This window comes from Quercus robur, chromosome 2 (assembly GCF_932294415.1).
Source record: "Quercus robur chromosome 2, dhQueRobu3.1, whole genome shotgun sequence".
NCBI lineage: Eukaryota > Viridiplantae > Streptophyta > Magnoliopsida > Fagales > Fagaceae > Quercus > Quercus robur.
In genome coordinates, this window is record NC_065535.1 from 77,111,940 (window position 1) to 77,136,520 (window position 24,581).

At 32.6% G+C, this 24,581-nt stretch overlaps 1 protein-coding gene across 1 annotated transcript; it reads left to right on the forward strand.

The window, feature by feature from the left end:
• The first annotated feature begins 11,729 nt into the window (after nt 1-11,729).
• On the forward strand, nt 11,730-16,473 carry LOC126715110 (uncharacterized). The gene is made up of 5 exons (XM_050415551.1): nt 11,730-12,142; nt 12,282-12,331; nt 14,875-14,998; nt 15,097-15,204; nt 15,618-16,473. Exons 1-5 carry the CDS (start codon nt 11,968-11,970, stop codon nt 16,232-16,234), a joined length of 1,074 nt encoding a protein of 357 aa, XP_050271508.1. The 5' UTR covers nt 11,730-11,967; the 3' UTR covers nt 16,235-16,473.
• Nucleotides 16,474-24,581: the final 8,108 nt, after the last annotated feature.

Genomic DNA, 24,581 nt, shown 5'->3' on the forward strand with positions numbered 1-24,581 from the left:
GATTGATCTAAGCTACAAAACTGATCTGACTAAATAACCGATACTAACAAACTCAACTAACTAACTCCTACACGTGACTGCATACAAAAACTAACTCTCCCACGTGTGGGCATTTATACAACTAAAAACAGAGACTAAACTACTTGTCGTTTGTACATAATACTCAAATATAAAGAACTGATGTCGTTTATGCAGTACTTTGTTCTTTACTCAGATTAAGCTCTGCTGTCTCATGCTCTACTCTTGCTTCCTTGTGATCATCTTTACTTGTAATATGATTCTCTGTGATTACGAAAGAATGATCATTTATGTTGATAGTAACAAAAGGGTGTATGGTAGGTGTCCATGATATATGAATGTTAATGGGATGCTAAGGAGGAGGTAAAGGTATAAAACTTAAGAAGAAGAATTCTGTGACATGGTCAATGTCTTTTTGTCGTATCATATGTAAGGGTATGCTTTGATTATTAAAAATAAGAGAATTTTGACCTAATCAAATGGACCATAGAGTAAAAGCAAACACAGTATTCCAAGGAAGATAATTAGTAGTGGTAATAGCAGTGGCAGTGCAATTCATTTTACACCAGGTATGTATTGGAGTATCAAAAAAATTGTTTTCAAGAGCAATGTGGGGAAACGTAAGCCAAATCTGTGTAGCAAAAAAGCAATCCCACAAGATATGGATTGGACTTTCCAATTCGTTGCAGCGCGGACATGATTGTTGAGTGAGGGTAGAAAAGGCAAATATGATGGATCGTGTAGGAATTTTATTATGAGCACATTTCCAGATAAAGAGTACGATTTTGGGAGGAATTTTGAGTTTCCAAATCCATGTCCAAGATTCAGATTGTCCTAAAACATCATTAGTGCTCAATCTTTGTGATAAAAGGTAAGCTGATTTTACTGAACAGATTCCTGAATGGGGCCTCCATATTAATTTGTTGATCTTGGACTGAATTTGATTTTGTATAAGATAAGGGAATGGCTTGAATAAAAGTGGTAATTTCCATAGGCAATTGCATACTAATATAGCAGAGATCCCAGTGATTGTTTTCAGTGATAACAGCTGCTACTGTGAGGTCAATTTCATGTTGCTTGAGGGGACCTTGAATTTTTTTTTTTTTTTTGGAGAAAATGAGGGGACCTTGAATAAGATATCTAATTGGACCCAAAATAAGGTGTATATGATTTTGTGAGGCTGTGTCGCCCCACAAAATGTTGCGAAGAGCCCTATCTATTTGATCAGATATACCTCTTGGTAAAAGGGTAGTTTGCATCTGATAATAAACTATTGGTGAGTAAGGGCATGCCGAAGTATTTTCCAAAGTCAGTTACTATTGGCATCTGGACTTGGTCAGCAATAGTATGTTGAGTATGAGCTGGTGCATTTCTAGAGAAGAAGATTTTAGGTTTTTCTTTACTGCATATTTGTCCCGAAATGGTGCAGAAGTCATTAATTATGTTGATGAGCGTGGCATGCGCAGTCTTGAGTTGTAACATGAGAGAATAAAATAATTTCTCGATAACCTTGCCATCTTTGCCCTATACCATCGTGGGCTTTGATACAACTTGTTGAAGAGATAAACAAATTGGGAAGTTTCCTTAAATAATTAATATAACATATAGAAACACTTTAACCCAAAAAGCCTAGGCTCTATGGGTATGTACTCAATTATGTTATATTAACTACTTATTCTTCTCATAATTATTCAATGTAGAACTTTACTCACACATGTATATCTAACAATAAGGTAACAAGGTTATCGAGATTCATTTCGCAATTGGAGCGGAAATGGGGTGTGTGTACTTGAAACCCTTATGCAAATGGAGCAGGGTGGATCCCTTTCGTAGTTAGAGCGAGGACGATATATTGTACCAAGAAAGCCATAAAACCCACACAAACAATCTTAAAAAAGGCCCAACAAAGGAGTATTATTGTCAATAGTGTTAGACAAACGATGAGGTGAGAGGTTCTCATGGAGAATAAAAGACATGCAGGGCTGACACATGGAAGCCCATGGATGATATACTAGTGAAGGGAAAGATCTATTAGGCAAGAGGGAGCGAGTAGGACTTGTTCATGGCTCACAGAGAAGTCTTAAAGCCTATAGAGAGGCAAAGACTCACACGTGAGGGGGAGATTGTTAGGTATATATGTGTAAGTGAAGTTCCACATTGAATAATAATGAGAAGAATGAGTAGCTAATATAACAAAATAGAGCACATATCCATAGGGCTTAGACATTTTAGATTAAAGTGTGTCTCTATATATTATATTAATTATTCAAGGAAACTTCCCAATGTGCTTATCTCCCCAACAGAGTTGTTTCGTATGAAGGGATTGATCTAATATGAGGGATAGGTGATTTATACAAAGGATGAATAGATATGGAAATAATGGATCTCTTATAGTTACTGTAAGGTTCATTAATTATTATTATTATTATTATTATTGTTTCTAAGCCAAGCATTTTCATTTGTGGGATTAGAAAACTCTAGAACATCTAGGGTGCGTTTGTATAAACTGTTAGAATATTTTGTTTTGAGTTTAAAATGAGTATTTGTAAAAATAAAAAATAAAAAAGCTATTAAGAGTTGTGGTCGTAAAATAAAATTTTGGGTTTTAAAAAAACTTTGTTAATCTCCCAAAACATTTAACCAAACTCGCCTATAGTTTAATATAGTTATAAAAAGATTCATTACTTTATTTGTTTCTAAACCAAGGATTTATATATATATATATATATATATATATATATCATATACTATATAATAAAAGTGGGGCTTAAAAACCGTGATTGCGCCAAGTGGCTTCACTATATTGCAGAAATTTTTTTAAACTTTTAAAAAAAATAGATATAATTTTTTTTTCTTATCTTCTTCTCCTATAATTTCTAATTTGATAAAAATCTTAATTTGATTATAATCCAAATTGTTATAATTTAGAAGTTGATAAAAAATCTTAATTGATAAAAAAAAAATTGGGTACTTATCAATTTGCCATACATACTACTTTTTTTGAGATAGAAGATAGATATTGTATTGAGTAAAAAATAAATATATATTTTTTGTCCTTATCTTCTTCTCCTATAATTTCTAAATAGATAAAAAAATTTATTTGATTATAATCCAAATTCTTCGTCAAATCTTTTTATTTAAAATAATAAAAACAGAGAGAGAGAGAGAGAGAGAGAGAGAGAGAGAGAGAGCTTGTGGTAATTGACATTCATGTGATGTGAGTAATTGCAATGTTATGGCATTACAGGTCAAGCTCAAGCAAAAGCTTACGTGTAGAGCTAAATCCAATCCATCTTATACCAAAACTTGAGAGGCTAAAAAAAAAAAATCAAACCTCAAAACTACTGGGAGAATTGTCTAAGTGTTTTAGATCATACACAGTACACGCAAACACTTTCTTTTTTTCCTACTCATTTGAGCTCTCTCCAAAATCATAGGTTGCTGTACAGTGATTTTGCCACCACCGACCTACAAGTAAGTTTTTATTTATTTATTTATTTTTATAGTCTATATGCACTTAATTCGTCTTTAAATAATATTTATTGTTAGTTGTTTGCGGCATATATTGTTTGGGTTAAATAGTTGAACAATGTTAAAATAACAAGACTTGCAAGATTAAAAAGAAGATTGATTATGAATGAACAATGATTTCTCTATTAGGAGTGACATTGCTTAGAGTTACAAACAATTTCATGGTGTAGGTAGAATTAGAAAGACAGATCTACATGGTTCTAATTTGAAAGTAAGTCCATAAAATAAACAATGTTTTTGGAATGATTATATTTATATAAGATTATAATTATTTAATCGTTCTTTAGTCATTCAACAACATTAGTTATATTTTTAAACTAATATAAGTTCATTGAGTTAATGTTACACCAACTTATGTCCTTAATCTTATTGGGGCATTTTGACTGAAAAATATAATATATACATACATGTAGCATGATTTTTGCTTTCAATAATAATAATAATAATAATAATAATAATAATAATTCATATAGATTTTTTTTAAATAAAATTATATTTTTTATGAGTTTATACCTAAAACCATGCAACACAAAGGACTTAGATTTTTTTTTTTTAAATAGATATATATATTTCTTATCTTTTTCTCTTATAATTTCTAAGTTATAAGTCTCAATTTTATTACAATCCAAATTCTTCATCTAATTTTTTTTATTAAATAAATTATATTACAGTCATAAGAAAGAAAGAAAGAAAAAAAAAAAAAAAAACAGCAACGTTATTGGAAAAACAAAAGATAGAAGTTTTTGTTCATACTGATTTACCAAAAATGTTTTTGGATAAAGTTAAAAAAAAAAAAATTGTAAATAAGGTAATAAGGATTTGAGTTTAAAGTAAACACCTTCTCTTTCTTCTAAAAATAAAGTATCTATATATAACAAACGTTTGTTCTTCTAAAAAAAAAAAAAAAAGTTTGTTGTTTTCTTTTTTGGTTATAAAAATAAAAATAAAAAGTTTCCTTTTTTCAAAAAAAAAAAAAAGGTTTTCTTTTTTCTTTCTACTCATATCACATTTTTTTTATTCCACTTTTTATGGGATTTATGAGATAGCAACAAACAAATTGATTAGAAATCTTAATTCCAATAGGATTTAAATTCTATATCAAACGAAAACTCAACATATATATATATATATATATATATATATATATATATATCCTTTTTGAAGTGAAGTTTATTCCAATATGTAAACGCATAAATCCCATGACAGGTATGCATTCTTTCTTCATTATTATTTTTTCATTCTGTTTAAGCTATTTTCTTTAACTTCAAAAAAATTAATAAAAACGTCTCACATACGTTTTAACCCAATTCATGATATTAAAATTTTGTACTCATTCATTCTCTTCTACAATAATTGGTTCTGGTTTTAGTTACATACTCACACTTTCATTTCTCAAAGTGATAAAAAAAAAAAAAAACAAACAGGTTTATTCTTTGTTCTTTTTCTACATTTATATCTTAATTTATAATTTGTGTTAATTTTTTAATTTTAAATTATGAATAAGTTTGATTATATTCTTTATTTTGGATTTAAATTGTTGTTTATACGTTTTTGGTTGTGTTATATGCTTCGAAAAAAAAAGGAAAAAATAAAAATAAAAGAGGTTATATAAATTTGGCAGCAAAGCTAAATAGATAAGCCTAATAAACGTTTACTAATAATAGTTTTATTAGTAACTTTTTATTAACATGATAAAAAAAAAAAATTTTGAATAGAGAGTTAATTAATTAATGTAATTTAAAATCTACTAAAACTTTTTAAGGGATTGGTTTAAAAAAATTTCAAAGTAATTTTCTAATTATTAACTACTATGCGCTAACTTCTAACTACCAAAACCCACAATTGAAATACTAATCCGTATGAGATACCACTTCCAAAGATTAATATCTTAGCTATTACATATTATACATTGATTTTTTTTTTCTTCAAAAGAAGCGTTTCTCCCTCTCCCCACAAAACAAAGGGATTATAATAAGAATTAGCTAGACAATGGTAAGACTACACCACCTAAGACTACACCACCTCTTTTCTGCAATAAATGTTAAATTCAAATCATTTTTCATGCACATAGACACACATGTAGCATGCAATGCACAAGACTTAAACTTTAAGTTTAAACTTAAACTTGGTAGGGTAAAACTCATTCAAGTTTCAGTGTCTTCATCCATGCTTTCAAGGACAAAAATTGAATTCTCATGTGAGTCTCTCTCTACTTCAAATTTTTAAATATTTAGTAAATTAGATTGTTCTTAATTATTGAATTGAGATGTTTACTTGAACATGATTTCAATCATTGTTTTGGATAGTTTTTAACTATTAAATTCAAGGGTTTTCCATTTAAATATATGTGATTAATTGAGCCTTAAAGTTCAATGTGTTATTGAAATCATTTTATATATATAAATATATATATTTAGGTATCTCTACAATCTTCCATTCAATTATATATATATATATATATATAAATACATTTTATGATACCTTAGTCTCACACAACATGCATTCATTATGTACTTAAAAGTAAAAAATTCATTTATTTTTATTATTTATTTTAAGTAAATTAATAAAAAAAATTATTTACATATGAATTTTGATTAAGTCGTGCATCGCATGGGCATAATGCTAGTTGTAAGGACCAGATTTGGCTCCCTAGTCCAAAAGATGGATGGACTTAGGCCCAAAAAGCCCAAAACAATGAATTTGTAGAGAGTGAGTCAGAAAACTGGGCTATAATGAGTTGGACAACAAATAAAGTGGGTTCAAATGATAAGAATAGAAAGATAGATTGATTTAACCCAAAGAAAATCGTCCTCGGCACAGTCTGAGGAGATCAACTCTTATATATTCCTTCTAAGTTCGATTACAAATTTAGTTCCTAATTGCTACACTGTTTCTCTCTTGATTTTTCAATCCTCCATTCCTCAGGGGTCTTTTATATTATATATCTCCCTTTTAATGATCTTGGCCCTTTATTTGTTGATCATCTAGGCCACTACTTGAGTGTTAATCCCATCGGACACCTCCTCTGACCCTCTGTAAGTTGGGGTAGCTAAGGCAGCACTGTTCAGGGCTATTCTCCATATAAATGTAACCAGAAAATTAGCTGCAGAGCATTCAATGCGGTGGTAGCAGCTTATCCTTAGATATTTCCTAGCACCTATTCTTCCAGTACATTCGTAGTGCATGTCTTTATCAATAGAACCTCCTGGAACGTTGCCCTGGATGACAGGAGGCACATCTTGATCTTCGTTGTGTTTAGCCGAGGGGATATTCCTCCTCGGACAACCTCTCCCAGCCATTACGGTCATAGTTTGCTCATGAAGTTCGAAGTATTACGTCTCTCTTGCAATTGATCTATTTTCGGACCATTGTGCCCCTTCGGATAAGACCCAATATATATTTGGGCTTGCGTCCCCATACTAGTATATATAAAACCGAAACCTTTGAAGTTCTCACAATTTTCCACGTCAACACAATATTTAAATAAAATTATCATTTTATTTAAATAAATTATTTTTGTTTAGTTCAAACTTAACAAGGAGTGAAACTTTATCTCTCTATAAGTCTAACTTAAACTCACTCATTATTTTTAACAAGGAGTGAAATTCTATCTCTAACAAGTTCATATTAAACTCAAACTCAAATGTTGATGAGCATTAGACCAATCAACATCCGAGTAAACATTAATAAGCCAAAGAAAAAAAATCCATTGGAAGAGGTCATGATGGATAGTATCGCTTAGATAGATTTGAAATTCATCAATTGGGTGAATTTTTGTCTTCATGCCATTAGTCAACGACTCAACATGATAAATTTTGATAAATAAAAAGTATTTTAGTTATTTTAAACTTTGATGCACAAAATTGATAAATCCAACATCCAAGTAGGAAAAATTATATTGAATTTAGCATTTATTCACAGTTTGAGTATGAATAAGCCAAAGAAAAAAAAATCTTTGGATGAGGTCATGGTGGATAGTATCGCCCAGATAGCTTTGAAATTCATCAATTGGGTGAATTTTTGTCTTCATTCCATTAGTCAATACTATCAAAGTTTGATCAAAGTTTCATTCCATTGTCTTTATTCCACCGCACACCCTTGGTGCAGTGGTCACTCCACAAGCATAAATGCTTGTGGGGTGTGGGAGGCAAGGGCCGGGGTTCAAGTCTCAGGAGAAAGCTTCACACACATATACACTTAGATTAGGCTAGAGTAGAAATTCTATCTTGTATTAAAAAAAAATGTTTGATAAATAAAAGGCATTTTGATTATATTAAACATTGCTAATCAAAGGTAATGGCTTACAAATTTTTTGTATGCCATTGCACGTTCAAGTAATGGCTTCTTCATCAAATTGTAACACAAATTGGAGTTATACAATAGCAAATCATGCAATGGTGTAGTTTTTTAATTAATTTAAAATTTTATAAAATTAATTTTAGTCTACCTCACAAATAGGTAAGTTCCCGTGCATAGCACGGGTTAGCAACTAGTTTTATGGGATTAGGAAACTCTAGAATTTTTAGAGCAGTCCTACATTTCTATCAATTATTTAATGAATACTAAAATTTTACCAGTCCATATATATTTAAATAATCAAAACACAGAAAAATCCAATTTACTCCATTCAATATTTTTAAATTGTTTTACACATGCAAATAGAGTTATTTTAAGAATTTTAGATGATGTTACTTAATCCTCACTTGGGCTGTCTAGTGGCAGTGACTGCATGTGAAACAATGACCCGGACCATAAGGCTAAGATCAATGAAGTAATCCTCTGTTATATGCTTCGAAAAAAAAAAGGAAAAAATAAAAATAAAAGAGGTTATATAAATTTGGCAACAAAGCTAAATAGATAAGCCTAATAAACGTTTACTAATAATAGTTTTATTAGTAACTTTTTATTAACATGATCAAAAAAATTTGAATAGAGAGTTAATTTATTAATGTAATTTAAAATCTACTAAAACTTTTTAAGGGATTGGTTTAAAAAAATTTCAAAGTAATTTTCTAATTATTAACTACTTTGCGCTAACTTCAAACTACCAAAACCCACAATTGAAATACTAACCCGTATGAGATACCACTTCCAAAGATTAATATCTTAGCTATTACATATTATACGTTGATTTTTTTTTCTTCAAAAGAAGCGTTTCTCCCTCTTCCCGCAAAACAAAGGGATTATAATAAGAATTAGCTAGACAAGGGCAAGACTATACCACCTAAGACTACACCACCTCTTTTCTGCAATAAATGTTAAATTCAAATCATTTTTCATGCACATAGACACACATGTAGCATGCAACGCTCAAGACTTAAACTTTAAGTTTAAACTTAAACTTGGTAGGGTAAAACTCACTCAAGTTTCAGTGTCTTCATCCATGCTTTCAAGGACAAAAATTGAATTCTCATGAGAGTCTCTCTCTACTTCAATTTTTTAAATATTTAGTAAATTAGATTGTTTTTAATTTTTGAATTGAGATTTTTACTTAAACATGATTTCAACCATTGTTTTGGATAGTTTTTAACTATTAAATTCAAGGGTTTTCCATTTAAATATATGTCATTAATTGAGCCTTAAAGTTCAATGTGTTATTGAAAATCATTTTATATATATATATATATATATATATATATATATATATATTTAGGTATCTCTACCATCTTCCATTCAATTATATATATATATATATATATATATAAATACATTTTATGATACCTTAGTCTCACACAACATGCATTCATTATGTAATTAAAAGTAAAAAATTCATTTATTTTTATTATTTATTTTAAGTAAATTAATAAAAAAAATTATTTACATATGAATTTTGATTAAGTCGTGCATCGCATGGGCATAATGCTAGTTGTAAGGACCAGATTTGGCTCCCTAGTCCAAAAGATGGATGGACTTAGGCCCAAAAAGCCCAAAACAATGAATTTATAGAGAGTGAGTCAGAAAACTGGGTTATAATGAGTTGGACAACAAATAAAGTGGGTTCAAATGATAAGAATAGAAAGATAGATTGATTTAACCCAAAGAAAATCATCCTCGGCACAGTCCGAGGAGATCAGCTCTTATATATTCCTACTAAGTTCGATTACAAATTTAGTTCCTAATTGCTACACTGTTTCTCTCTTGATTTTTCAATCCTCCATTCCTCAAGGGTCTCTTATATTATATATCTCCCTTTTAATGATCTTGGCCCTTTATTTGTTGATCATCCAGGCCACTACTTGAGTGCTTGTCCCATCGGACACCTCCTCTGACCCTCTGTGAGTTGGGGTAGCTAAGGCAGCACTGTTCAAGGCTCTTCTCCATATAAATGTAACCAGAAAATTAGCTGCAGAGCATTCAATGCGGTGGCAGCAGCTTATCCTTAGATATTTCCTAGCACCCATTCTTCCAGTACGTTCGCAGTGCATGTCTTTATCAATAGAACCTCCTGGAACGTCGTCCTAGATGACAGGAGGCACATCTTGATCTTCGTTGCGTTTAGCCGAGGGGATATTCCTCCTCGGACAACCTCTCCCAGCCATTACGGTCATAGTTTGCTCATGAAGTTCGAAGTATTACGTCTCTCTTGCAATTGATCTATTTTCGGACCATTGTGCCCCTTCGGATAAGACCCAAGACCCAATATATATTTGGGCTTGCGTCCCCACACTAGTATATATAAAACCGAAACTTTTGAAGTTCTCACAATTTTCCACGCCAACACAATATTTAAATAAAATTATCATTTTATTTAAATAAATTATTTTTGTTTAGTTCAAACTTAGCAAGGAGTGAAACTTTATCTCTCTATAAGTCTAACTTAAACTCAAACTCATTATTTTTAACAAGGAGTGAAATTCTATCTCTAACAAGTTCATATTAAACTCAAACTCAAATGTTGGTGAGCATTAGACCAATCAACATCCGAGTAAACATTAATAAGCCAAAGAAAAAAAATCCAATGGAAGAGGTCATGATGGATAGTATCGCTTAGATAGATTTGAAATTCATCAATTGGGTGAATTTTTGTCTTCATGCCATTAGTCAACGACTCAACATGATAAATTTTGATAAATAAAAAGTATTTTAGTTATTTTAAACTTTGATGCACAAAATTGATAAATCTGACATCCAATTAGGAAAAATTATATTGAATTTAGCATTTATTCACCGTTTGAGTATGAATAAGCCAAAGAAAAAAAAAAATCTTTGGAAGAGGTCATGGTGGATAGTATCGCCTAGATAGCTTTGAAATTCATCAATTGGGTGAATTTTTGTCTTCATTCCATTAGTCAATACTATCAAAGTTTGATCAAAGTTTCATTCCATTGTCTTCATTCCACCGCACACCCTTGGTGCAGTGGTCACTCCACAAGTATAAATGCTTGTGGGGTGTGGGAGGCAAGGGCCGGGGTTCAAGTCTCTAGGAGAGAGCTTCACACACATATACACTTAGATTAGGCTAGAGTAGAAACTCTATCTTGCATTAAAAAAAAATGTTTGATAAATAAAAGGCATTTTGATTATATTAAACATTGCTAATCAAAGGTAATGGCTTACAAATTTTTTGTAAGCCATTGCACGTTCAAGTAATGGCTTCTTCATCAAATTGTAACACAAATTGGAGTTATACAATAGCAAATCATGCAATGATGTAGTTTTTTAATTAATTTAAAATTTTATAAAATTAATTTTAGTCTACCTCACAAATAGGTAAGTTCCCGTGCATAGCACAAGTTAGGAACCAGTTTTATGGGATTAGGACGCTCTAGAATTTTTAGAGCAGTCCTACATTTCTGTCAATTATTTAATGAATACTAAAATTTTACCAGTCCATATATATTTAAATAATTAAAACACAGAAAAATCCAATTTACTCCATTCAATATTTTAAAATTGTTTTACACATGCAAGTAGAGTTATTTTAAGAATTTTAGATGATGTTACTTAATCCTCACTTGGGCTGTCTAGTGGCAGTGACTGCTTGTGAAACAAAGACCCGGACCACAAGGCTAAGATCAATGAAGTAATCCTCTTTGAGTTCTCTTTTAATTGGCATCTTGACCAAAATCTAGAAACTTGATTTTCACGGGACCCTTCGAGGAAAAAAAAATGGATCTAGTGGCCCACAACAGGCTAAACTAACAGCACATGACTTTCAAGCATCTTCTCACATTATGCCTTTACCAAGTCAAATTATTGGGGCTAGCAATTCCAAGATGAGCAAACTGTTGCCTTTCTCTGACTAACATTAGTCTTCAAATTATTGTTTCAATCCTTAACAGCTTAAACAATCAAATTCATATCTTTCATCTCTTTCTAGCACAAACTATATCCTATCTTAATTTATGCATCTATATAAACCTATCAACCATTCAGCTATTCATTCAGAGTAAAAAGAAAAGACCACCGTCTGAAAACATGGCCAAGATCATTGTGCTATGCTGTCTAATCATCCTTGCAGCATTTGGGTCTGTCAATGGCTCTTCAAAAAAGCAAGAAGTTGGGTTCTATGAACTGAAGAAGGGTGATATCTCTATGAAATTCACCAACTGGGGTGCAGCTATTGTCTCCCTTATTCTTCCGGACAAACATGGTATGTTTTTCCTCTAAGTTATAATGTTGGTTTTTCTGAGTAGCTTTTTACTTTTGCTTCTTCTTTCTCAAAATTTTGTTTCTCATGCTACATATTATTCTCCATTTCTAATTTGTATAGTATTTGTGTGTCTTTTCAGGAAAGCTGACTGATATTGTTCTTGGGTTTGATTCAACTAAGGAGTACCAGGTAGAGTTTTTGCTTCATATCCTGCAGATGTTTTATATTTTTTCTTTCTAGCTTACATTTGTGGTACCAAAATCTCATATGAACATGTTTTCAAGTCATAAAAATACAATATACAAAACAAAAATTTGCCTTTTTGCTTAATCTCTCTCACAAATCCCAATCAAAGTTCAGACTTATGTGATGGCCATATTAGTTGTAGTGTTTTTGTCGTTTGTATGTACTATTCTTGTAGATAAGATAAAGCTGATCCAATGCTGACCAAATGGTAATATTCTTTGTAATGTGTTATACAAGTTGTATTTAGGTGACCGTCCTGTATATCCAAGCTTCATACAAGGAGCTTAAATTCCACATAGACCTTAATAAAAGGGAAAGTTCAAAATTGATGCATACTTAAGGGTAGGATGTAGTGAAGAAACTTGTAGTTCAATCGCATAATTCAATCTCCTTCTTAGAAAAAAGTATGGTCGGAATTACCTAACTACTACTACTACTACTATTATTATTATTATTATTATTATTATTATTATTATTTAAAAAAGCTTATTTTTAGAAAAAAAAATGTATAAAAAATTATTTAATAAAATATTAAATGCACTTTTAATTTGTGTCTTTCGGTCACTGCCAACAAAAACCTTTTTTCTTAAGTGACGAGTACAATATTGACATTTTGTTAAAATTATCTAAAAGTTATTGTTGTTGAAAAAAAGTCCCCCCTTTTTTTTTTTAATTTTTTTTTTTTATGTCATATTACATCTTTCCTTTTGGATCTTTTCACCAAACCATCATTTTCAAACAACTTTTTTATGTTTAATGTTTTTAAAGTTTTGTGTTAAGAATTAATTGGTATTTTTTTGTATTTTTAATGAAAATCTTCAAAGTTCAAATCACTTATTTCCAATTAACTAATTAGTATTTTGATCTAATGATAATGAGCAATCATTTAAAGTATACGTTAAATGAAAATTGTCTTTACAATGATTCAAATGAATTTCTACCAATTAAGCAATAGTGTCAATAATAAATGATTAATTCAATCATCTTCATTACTAAATCATAATAATGATTACAAACAACTTGTGATTATAGCAATGGCCAATTAGAAAAATAATTTTTTTCGAAAGGTATGTTAGCCATTTAGCCATGTAGGTACTAAGAACCTTGCCAAAAGAGCAACATTATAAAAAAAATTGAAGGCGTAGAAACCTAGATATGGTATGTGCTTTACCTATCTCTATCACACAACATTAATTTTTCGTACCCACTCTATATAAATTAATAGGGACCTATCTCTAAACATAAAGCAATTAATAATCTCTTGCCCCGCTCCATGGAGCGGCCTTTCACAACAAACATGCTACATGTTTCCTGCAATATTTCTCTCTCACATGAGAGTGAATCTTATAAGCGTGAAATTGTTCATCAAAAAAAAAAAAAAAAAAGTGTGAAATTCACCCATGTGTGAGTGATGTTACATACAATCTTTATATAAAATTCTACCTTCAATTTTTTTAGAAATATTGATCACCATGCTTGAGTGTATCGATCCATAACTTTTTGCTATGGGTTTCCTAATTGAACTGAAGGTCAATATTTCATTTAAAAAATTGATTACTCACGGTAGAATATGGTTGGGATGGTTCAGGTTCTTATAGGAAAATAAGGGTCAAAAAAGAAAGTGGAGAAAATAATGGCAGATGGAAATGAATAATAAGTGTATGTATATTATTTCATATGACATGTGATTCGTATTTCTATGTATATGCAAGGTTGTCACTTGGTTCGAAAAGTTTTTATATGTATTATTTTTAATCAGAATTTTTTATCCTCATTTTAAAATTAATTAAGTTTAGTCTTTGTTCCATTCAAATAAGTCTGTTTGTTTTTAATTATAAAATTGTATCAAACTTCAAACCGAAAAAAGTAAATTCGTTCCTAAAAAAAAAAAGTAAATTCATCCTAAGTCCTAACACAAGGGGAACATATTTTTAACTCTAAAATTTCTTGTGGGCTCCGAGGAGCTGTTTGAATCTATTCAAATTTAAGCAAGTGGAGAATGGTCACAGAAAAATTTCAATTATGTTGATGATTTTCGCTGGCTTTGTTGTGTAATAGTAACTCATAATACGTCCATAAAATTTATTTAAAAAAAAAAAAAAAAAAAAAACTCATAACTCGTGCAATTACTTAGATGTTCCATGCTGGTTCATGATTCCCATCTGATCACTTCACCAATTCACTAACCAAAGTATTCATGATTTTTTTTTTTTTTTTCTGATTTATAAAAAAAATGAAATTAAGATTTTGAAATTGGGTTTTGCCTGCATAAAATTTTCTTAAATAAGAATACATACATCACTTATGACATCCTCTTCCTCCTGCAATTAAGAGCATCCTGTTGTTCTTTCAATTGATAGTGCAGCGTCTTATGCTAAACTCTATTACATGCCACTATATATTGTTCTTATTTTTGCCAATTTGTTCTTTTTGTATTTTTAACTCTCACACAAAACTGATATCTTGGTTCAAATTTTAATCTTTAGACGAATGCACCAAGCTTTGGTGCTCTTGTTGGACGAGTTGCAAACAGAATTGGAGGTGCTCAGTTTACTTTGAACGGAACGCATTATAAGCTAATTGCTAATGATGGGAATAACACACTTCATGGTACATTATTCTTATTTTAGTATCATTTTTCCCTGGAAAATTATATATATTTTTATTTATTCTGTAATTCCCATAATAAAATATTTTTTTGATCATAGGTGGACCCAAAGGATTTGGGCATGTTGTTTGGAAGGTGAAAAAGCATAGTAATGAAGGTCATACTCCTCACATTGTTTTCACCTATTACAGCGTTGATGGTGATCAAGGTATGTATAATCATTAATTATTTTCACTAAACTTTTCTCTATTAGTGTACTCTAGATTCTTATATCAATTACTTTCATCCTTCTTCAACAAATACCAACCAAGTTTTAGTCCCAAAATTTTAGAGTGGGCTATAGATCTTCAACGAACTAATTAGAGTAGTTGGTCACATATATTCTTTTTCACCATCCTAGTTTATTCACAGTCATATTCTTTGTTACATCTTTAATTGTTATGTATTTTTTTTTTCTTTTTTTACTACTTTTATTGGTGATATTTGACTTTGATACTTTTATGAGTAAATAAGAATGTACAAAGTGATGACCTTTGTTATATAGACCATCTCAAATGATAAGCTGATGAGCAATCTTTTGGTTGAAAATTTAAGAACCCCACTTGCTTCAATGTTCTGCAGGATTTCCTGGTGCTCTCCTTGCCACTGTCAGATATGCACTCATTGGTAACAACCAATTGAGTATCACAATGAAAGCCAAAGCTCTAAACAAGCCTACTCCAGTGAATCTGGCCCAGCATGCATACTGGAACCTAAATGGCCATAACAGTGGAGATATCCTGTCTAATGTGATCCAGATATTTGGATCCCAGATCACACTTCTTGATAGTCATTTTATTCCCACTGGAAAATTTGAATCAGTGAAAGGAACACCCTATGATTTCCTCAAACCACACCCGATTAAAAGCAAGATCAATGGGCTAGCTAATGGTTATGATATCAACTATGTGCTTGATGATGGTGTTGGCCACAAGTTGAAGAGGGCAGCAGTGGTGCATGATCCGAAGTCAGGAAGAGTGTTGGAGCTGTCTACAAATGCTCCTGGTGTGCAGTTCTATACATCTAACACTCTGGATATTAAGGGAAAAGGAGGATTTGAGTACAAACCATTTGCAGCACTATGTTTGGAGACTCAAGCATTCCCTGACTCAGTCAACCACCCCAATTTCCCTTCCACTATTGTAAGCCCTGGAAAGCCTTACAAGCATTACATGCTCTTCAAGTTTTCTACTAATTAAACCTCCATCTGATTAGCCATGTGTAATAAGGTCAATCTCTTAAATGGAAACGTTAGAGTTTGAGTATCAAAGCTCTTACATTTTGTGGTTCAAGTAGTTGTAATAATTGGCTGAAGGAATAATTTTTGAGGCAGAGGCACTTTTAGGCTTTGGTGATCAGCACCAAGATTACTCTAATTTGGTGTAACTTTGTAATCTTCCCTTAGTCAACTATTCAGGCCAACGCCTGATTTTTTTTTTTTTTGGTGTTGTTTCACAAAGGCTAATGTGTTTGTAACTTGTGTCTCTGTCACTCCCTAACAAAAACCTTTTTTCTTATAGTGACGAGGACAATATTGACATTTTTGTTTTTGTTTTTGTTTTTTTTTAAGTTATCTAAGGGTGTGTTTGTTTGAAAGTGAAATAGGGTAGATAAAACTTTAGAGAGAAAATGGAAAGGAAAACTTTTTTGGAATGTGTTTATTTGGGTAGGGAGGAAGGAAAATAAATGATGAGATTCAAGTATTTTTTCCCTAGGCCCACCAAAAAGTTTTCTCCAAAATAGAGAGAAAACTGAAGGGAAAAATTAGGCATCATTTTTGGACAAAAATATCTATATACAATTGCACATAGGCATCATCACGTTGCTTTTCTTCACAATTTTTTTCTTTTTTTCCTCTTGGACGTGGCTGCCTCTTTTTTATTTTTATTTTTATTATTTTTTTTTTGGGCAGGCTTGTCTAGTATTCTTTTTTTTTTTTTAGGTGTGATTTTTTTTATGGACAAGATTTTTATTTTAAAAAAAAATTAGGTGATCGATTTTTTTTTTTTTTTTGGTTTATCACTTTTTTGGTTTTAATTGGGCATCATTTTTTAACAAGGGTATATGCATAAAAAAGAAGGAAATTAAAATCTTTTCTACTCTCCCACTTTTCCATCCTCTCACAATTTTCTATCCTCCCACTTTTTCACCCCTCCAACCAAATAGATCCTAAAAGTTTTTTTTTTTTTTTTTTGGTTGAAAAAAGTATCTTTCATTTTTTTTTTTTTTAAATGTCATATTACACCTTTCCTTTTGGATCTTTTCATCTAACCATCATTTTTGAACAACTTTTTTATGTTTTGTCTTTTGTTAAGCTTTGTGTCAAGAGTTTTGCAATTCAATTAGTTAATACCTCCTTGCATTTTCAATGAAATCCTTTAAATTCAAATCACTTACCTCCAACTAATCAATTAGTGTTTTGGTTTAATGCTAATGAGCAATTATTTAGAGCAGATATCGCAAATTAAAACTATCTCTAAAAAAAAAAAATGATCCAATTAATGTATTTCTACCAATTAAGCAATAATGTCAATAATAAATGGTTTTTTTTTTTTTTTTAGGGTGAATAATAAATGATTAATTAATCATTTTCATTAGAAAATTATAATAATGATTACAAAAAAAAACTTGTGATTATAGCATGGGGGGTAATGGCCAATTACAAAAATAGTTTCTTCAAAAGGTATGTTAGGCAATTAGCCATGTAGGCTGTAGCAACCTTGCCAAAAGGACATTATAAAACAAGTTGAAGGGGGTAGAAAGTAGAATCCTAGATATGGTATGTGCTGTATGGATTAGGAAGGACCTAATGCTATCACCCAACTAATTTCTCGTGCCCACTCTATACAAATTAATATTTCATAGCACACATTCACTACAAAAAAATCGTCCTGTCCTAGCATTTTTTTTTTCTGGTGTTTTTACAAACCGCCGTAATAGATAAGCCTATACCAGTGCTTTTTGAAAACACTGGTATAGGAAATCATATTACAGTAGCTCAAAATTGGCGCTTGTGCTGCAATAGGAGGCCTATAGTGGCGTTTTTCAAAAACGCTGGTATAGGTAGCCCAAAAGCGCTGGGATAAGGTTCTTGATTTCCCTTAGGGGGAAAGACCTATCCTGCTGCTTCAAAAAGCGCTGGAATAGGGTTAACCTATTCCAGCGCTTCAAAAAGCACTACAGGTCCCTCCATTCCCTTATAAAGAAATACCTATCCCAGTGCTTTTTGAAACACTAGAATAGGGTCCACCTATTCCAGCACTTCCAAAAGTGTTGGGATAGGTCACCTATAAGGATTTTTAAAATTTTTTTTTTTATTTTTATTTTACACAAGATAGAATTTCTACTCTAGCATAATCTAAGTGTATATGTGTATGAAGCTCCCTCCTAGAGACTTGAACTCCGGCATTTACCTCCCACACCCCACAAGCACTTATACTTGTGGGGGGATTTGTTAATTATCAAATGACCAATACTCCTCTAAACCTAAAAAAAGACCAAAGTACCCCCCAAAACATTGAAAATGAGCAAAAACACCCCGATACCTAGAAAAAGACCAATATACCCCCGAAGCCTAATAAATAATTGAAATACCCCAAAAACATCAAAAATGACCTAAACCCCCCCTAAGGCATCGAAAATGACTAGAGTACCCCTTCTTTCTAAAACTAGCCAAAATACCCTCGATTTCTTGAATAAGAATAAAATGCCCCTATAAGTCTGGTAAATGACCAAAATGCCCATAGAAAGACAATAAGTGTCCAAAACACACCTGACACCCAGAAAATGACTGATACACCCCCGAAACATAAAAAATGACCGAAATACCCCCAAAACATCGAAATGAATCCTAATAGCTAGGAAATGACAAAAGCACCCCCCATGCATAAAAAGGTGGAAAACCCCTTGATTACTTGAATAACAATAGGGGTGACAAAATCAACCCAAATCCATTTGCCCACCCAAACCCGCCTACTTAAATGAGACCCAAACCCACCTAATTATTAATTGGGTTAAATGGTTATTAACTCAATTAACATTAACGTTTATTGAGTTTTAAATGGGTACCTAATTAGACCCAATTATGATCCAAGTATCATTTCTACAAATCAACCAACTTTAAAATACCCTAAAACCACTAAAATTACGAAATACCCCTTAAAATTAAAAAAATGACCAAAATACCCCCAAGTATCATTTCCTGGCGCTTTTGAAAAGCATTGGTACAGGTCTAGCGACCCTATACCGATAGTCACTATGTGGCGGTTTGAAGCGCCGGGAAAAAAAAACGCCGGGATAGGAATTTTGACCCTATCCCAACGCTTTTTGGGGCTATCCCAGTAGTTTTGAAAATGCTGGGATAGCCCCATTTTTTTGTAGTGATCCTACATGCATATTCCATGTAATATTTTTTCCGTATGAGAGTGAATCTTGTAAGTGTGAAACTCACTTATGTGCGAGTAATGTTGCATGCAAGGCGACCCTATACTGATAGTCACTGCGTGGCGGTTTGAAGCGTCGGGAAAAAAAAACGCCGGGATAGGAATTTTAACCCTATCCCAATGCTTTTTGGGGCTATCCCAGTAGTTTTGAAAATGCTGGGATAACCCCGTTTTTTTGTAGTGATCCTACATGCATATTCCATGTAATATTTTTTCCGTATGAGAGTGAATCTTATAAGTGTGAAACTCACTTATGTGCGAGTAATGTTGCATGCAATTCTTATATAAAATACAACCTTTAATTTAAAAAAAGAAAAAAAAAGAAATATGGATCACAATGCAGAGTGTATTGATCGATAATTTTTTGCTATGGGTTTCCTAATTGAACTGAAGGTCAATATTACATTTAAAAAATTGATTACTAACAGTAGAATATGCTTGGGATGGCTCTTATAGGATAGTAAGGGTCAAAAAAGAAAGTGTAAAAAATGATGGCAGATGGAATTGAATAATAAATAAATAAATAAATAATTTATATTATTTCATATGACATGTGATTCTTATTTCTATGCATATGTATGGTTGCCACTTGGTTCGAAAAGTTTTTAAATGTATTATTTTTAATCAAATTTTTCTTATCCTGATTTTATTACATTAATTAAGTTTGGTCTTTGTTCCATTAAAATAAGTTTTTGGTCTTTGTTTGTTTTTTCTCCCCTTGATAGGATACATTTGTCTAATAGGGTTTATTTACTTTCTAAGTATAATTGTATTTTAATCATTATAAAACTAAAATCTCTAACTTTTATTTGACTTTTTTTTAACTCCCTTAAAACTTGACACGTAAGTTTTGCACCCTCCACAATTTTATACATCAGGAATATTAAAAGAATAATAATAATTAAACTCTCCTTCTCCCCAACAAACAAAACCCAATCAATTTAAAAATTCTTTTGAAAATATTAGTACTATTTTTTTAAAATCTCTTAAGTAGTTTTTATGTAAATTGAACGGGTTAGTGACTAGTTTAAACAAAATAAACTCATAAAAATATATAATATATTCATCCTAACAAAAGGGCAACATATTATAAAGGAAAATGCTATGGACACAAAAAAAAATCCACAACTTTTGCTACAATTCACTACGTGGCGAGTTGTGAGTGGTAGAGGTAAAATGGTGAGTATACACCTTCACCAAAAGTTGTGGACTTTTTTGTGTCACTAGCATTGTTTGAATCTATTCAAATTTAAGCTAGTGGAGAATATGGTTCTTGAAAATTTTCAATTATTGTTGATGATTTTCGCTGGTTCACAGTTCCCATGGGAACTCACTATTTTAATTGTGAGAGCTTTCCTTGGTCGCTTGTATTTGCTAAGTCTTAAACTTTACCATGACAGATCTGATCACTTCACCGATTCACTAACCAAAGTAATCATGAAATTTAAATAATAAAAAAATTATAAACAAAAAATTGAAATTAAGATTTTGAAATTGGATTTTGCCTGCATAAAATTTTCTTAAATAATAATGCATACTTTCACTTATGACTTCCTCTTCCTCCTTCAATTAGAGCATCTGGTTGTTCTATCAATTGATGGTGCAGGGTCTTATGCTAAACTCTATAAAACGCCACTCTATATTGCGCTTATTTTTGCTAATTTGTTCTTTTTTGTATTTATAACTCTGACACAAAACTGATATCTTGGTGCAAATTTTAATCTTTAGACGAATTTCCCAATGTTCAGTGCTGTTGTTGGACGAGTTGCTAACAGAATTGGAGGCGCTCAGTTTACTTTGAATGGAACACTTAATAAACTAATTGCTAATGATGGGAATAACACACTTCATGGTACATTATTCTTATTTTAGTAGCATTTTTTCCTGGAATTATTATTATTATTATTATTATTATTTTCTGATTCCCATAATAAAATACTTTTTTTCATAATAGGTGGTCCCAAAGGATTTGCTCATGTTGTTTGGAAGGTGAAAAAGCATAGTAATAAAGGTCATACTCCTCACATTGTTTTCACCTATTATAGTTTTGATGGAGATCAAGGTATGTAAAATCATTAATTATGAAAGTTCAAAAACGTGTACAAAACACCTTTGAACGTTTAGACCCCCAAAATACAACTTAACCAATTCAAGCAATATGTCAAACAATTAGTGTGCGGAAACTTAACACATGCTATAATATGAAATTGGTTATAAACTATCTAAGCCATAACAAAATAAAATCCACAGCAGATAAATATAAAGGCAAAGATAGAGAGGAAGGAAGATGCAAACACAAAGACAACACGCGATGTGTTATCGAAGAGGAAACCGAAGTCCTCGGCGAAAAACCTCTCCGCCGCCCTCCAAGCGGTAATCAATCCACTAGAAAATACAGTTGGGATACAAGGACAGCAATAGACCCTCCAAGCCTAATCTACCCAGTGCACCTAAGCCCTCCAAGCTTCTTGCTCCAACGAGGTTGCGTCGAACCTTTTTCTTTTCTAGCTTCCCGGATTCCGCTACTAGACCGTAGCATCAACCAATGAAGATTGGCTCCTTCCTAACTGCTTCCCAGAAATCCAAACAACTGTCTCACAGAGATGATAATGGTGAGAACCAGGTTTGGTATAATGCCTCTCAAGGATTTGACAATGGAGAGGAAGAGAGTAGGGGAATTTGAAGAGACTCTAAGGTATAGATTGTGGGTGAAACAATCTGGTTTTTCTTTAGGGTTTCTCTCTCAAAATTCTCTCTGGAAGCTCTCTTTCAATCGTGGGTTAAAGGGGTATTTATACTGGAGTGGGAGAGGAATGCGAAACGTCAGGTTTTACAAAACAGGGGTGGCTCGCGGCTTGACCTCGCGGCTTGACCAAGTCGCGAGATCCAATCGCGAGTTAACCGTATGGCCAGTTGTCCTGTTTTGTCCTGTAGTGCTCCAGCTAGCATGACCGTTCATCTTCCAGCATGCTTGGCACGTGTGCTGCTTCTGGCGGCTTGCAGCCGCGAGTCCACCCGCGAGTCCCAGCCGCGAGTCTCTGTTTTCTTGCACACTCTTGAGCAAACTTCACTCTATCTCACTCACTACCCTTACAACAAACCCACCTAAATACAGGGTTACTAAATGCTGAATTACAAGCAAATTTGGCACGGAATAAAGCCAATTAGATGGTTGAATAAATTCAACCTTACAATCTCCCCCTTTGGCTATTCCGTGACAAAACCCTAAAACAGACTCTAGACTTAACATGTGAGTTGGGAACAGTTGAACAAAACTCACTCACACCTAACTCTAGAAGCTGTGAAGCACTTGAATCATATGAACATAATACTCCTGAAACAAAATAATACACCATGATCATTGTAAGCAGAAAATTATAAATGCATATGAAACAGGCAATATGTGATCAAGCAAAAATGGAGTTAATAAACAAACCATGGCTTGATCAACCAAGTGAACACCACAAGGTAGTGATCACAGTGCTCATTCACACTTGGAATGAACACAAGAACATACAAGTTAACAAGCACAAGACAAGACACTTGTATGCACAACACTCAACCAATGCATAACACACAAGGCATATGCATCTAGGAACAATCCTACAAGGGCACAAGAGTGACAGTACATGAACCAAAATGCAGAACATTTAGATTAAAGTACTGATTTCAACATAGCATAAAGGCTGCACTAAGCAAGGTACATACCATAAAGCCTACAAACTATGCATAAAACATTAACCCTAAAAGCTTACAAAAGCACATGGGTACAAACCACAAAAGCATCCTGAATAACAGTTTACAAAACACAATATATCAACTTAAAGAAAAAAATTGAAACTGAAAAAGAATGTAAAGACACTCCCCCTTAAGTAATATTCTCCCCCTTTTTGACCGGAATGGCCAAAGGGTCACTGGTCATGCTGAGTTGTGAAGCTGTCAAGTTTAGCAGCCAGGACATCAATCTGGTCTTGCATGGCTCTCATCCTGTCAGAGTGCTCAGTTTGGACTGCCCTGATCCCATCAAGCCTTTCCAGAATGATCTGGAAAGCATCTGGAGGTGTATCTGCAGAAGTTGAAGCTCTGTGTCTTTTGCCACTCCTCCTAGGTGTTGAGGTTGATGCATGCCCTGCTGCCTCTGCTTCTGTCGCTATTGGGACAGCCTCTCCTTCATCACCTTCATCTTCTTCTCCTGGAAGCCTAACACTTATCCTTTTGCAGGTAAGCTTGTTAATTGCAGAGGGTGTGGACATGGGACTGATGTCTTGAGGGATTGGAACACCCTTCCTTCTAAAAATCCTCATTAGCAAACTGGGAAAGATCAATTTGGGCCTAGAGGTTGTTCTAGTCTCATCCACAATGGTGTCATAAATGTGGGAACTTATGTCTATGAAATTCTTTTCTTTGAGATCCATCAGAAAAACTGCTCTAGCACAATTGATTGTAGTCAATTTCTTAATGGGATAGAGGTTAAATATCATGATTATTGTAAGGCACCTCATGTCCACTGGAAAGGCAGTGGTATTCAAACATTTCCCTTCTCTCTGCCCACCTATCCTTTGTTGAACTGTTTCAATAGAAACACTCCTATCCTTGTAATTGATAAATTCTTCATCATCTAATCCTTCAAGCCCTAATGCATCATCTATGACATGAGCATCCAAGACAGATTCTTTACCTCTCACCCAGCAACTTAATTCATTCTCCTTTATCACAGCATTTGAGTAAAATTCCCTAATTAGGGGTTCACACACAACAGGGAAACCACTCAGAAGTTTTTCCCATCCTCTTCCTTCAAAATAGCTGGGAATAAAGGTTTGTCTTAAGTCCTCCAAATCTACAAATCTTTCTTGAATGATTCCTGCATTCAAGAAGTTATCCTTGTATCTCTCAAAGTGGTGAACTGACCTAAACAGTTTAGAATCCATCTTTAATCTTTTGTCAGCCTTCTTTGCAGTAGATTTCTTCTTCTGAGGTGAGGGAGCCATCTGTGAACAATCAGAAAAGCCCACAACAGCATAGAACAATATATGTGCAGAACCAGTCAGTACCATGTAATTAACAAAGAGATATCATTCATACAAATTAACTTTGAACACTTAAA

Bases quoted from the DNA above. Each gene is read 5' to 3' on its own strand.
- LOC126715110 (XM_050415551.1), top strand. From the start codon at position 11,968: ATGGCCAAGATCATTGTGCTATGCTGTCTAATCATCCTTGCAGCATTT. The intron at 12,143-12,281 runs GTATGTTTTTCC...GTGTCTTTTCAG, and splicing joins TATTCTTCCGGACAAACATG to GAAAGCTGACTGATATTGTT. The intron at 14,999-15,096 runs GTACATTATTCT...TTTTGATCATAG, and splicing joins TGGGAATAACACACTTCATG to GTGGACCCAAAGGATTTGGG.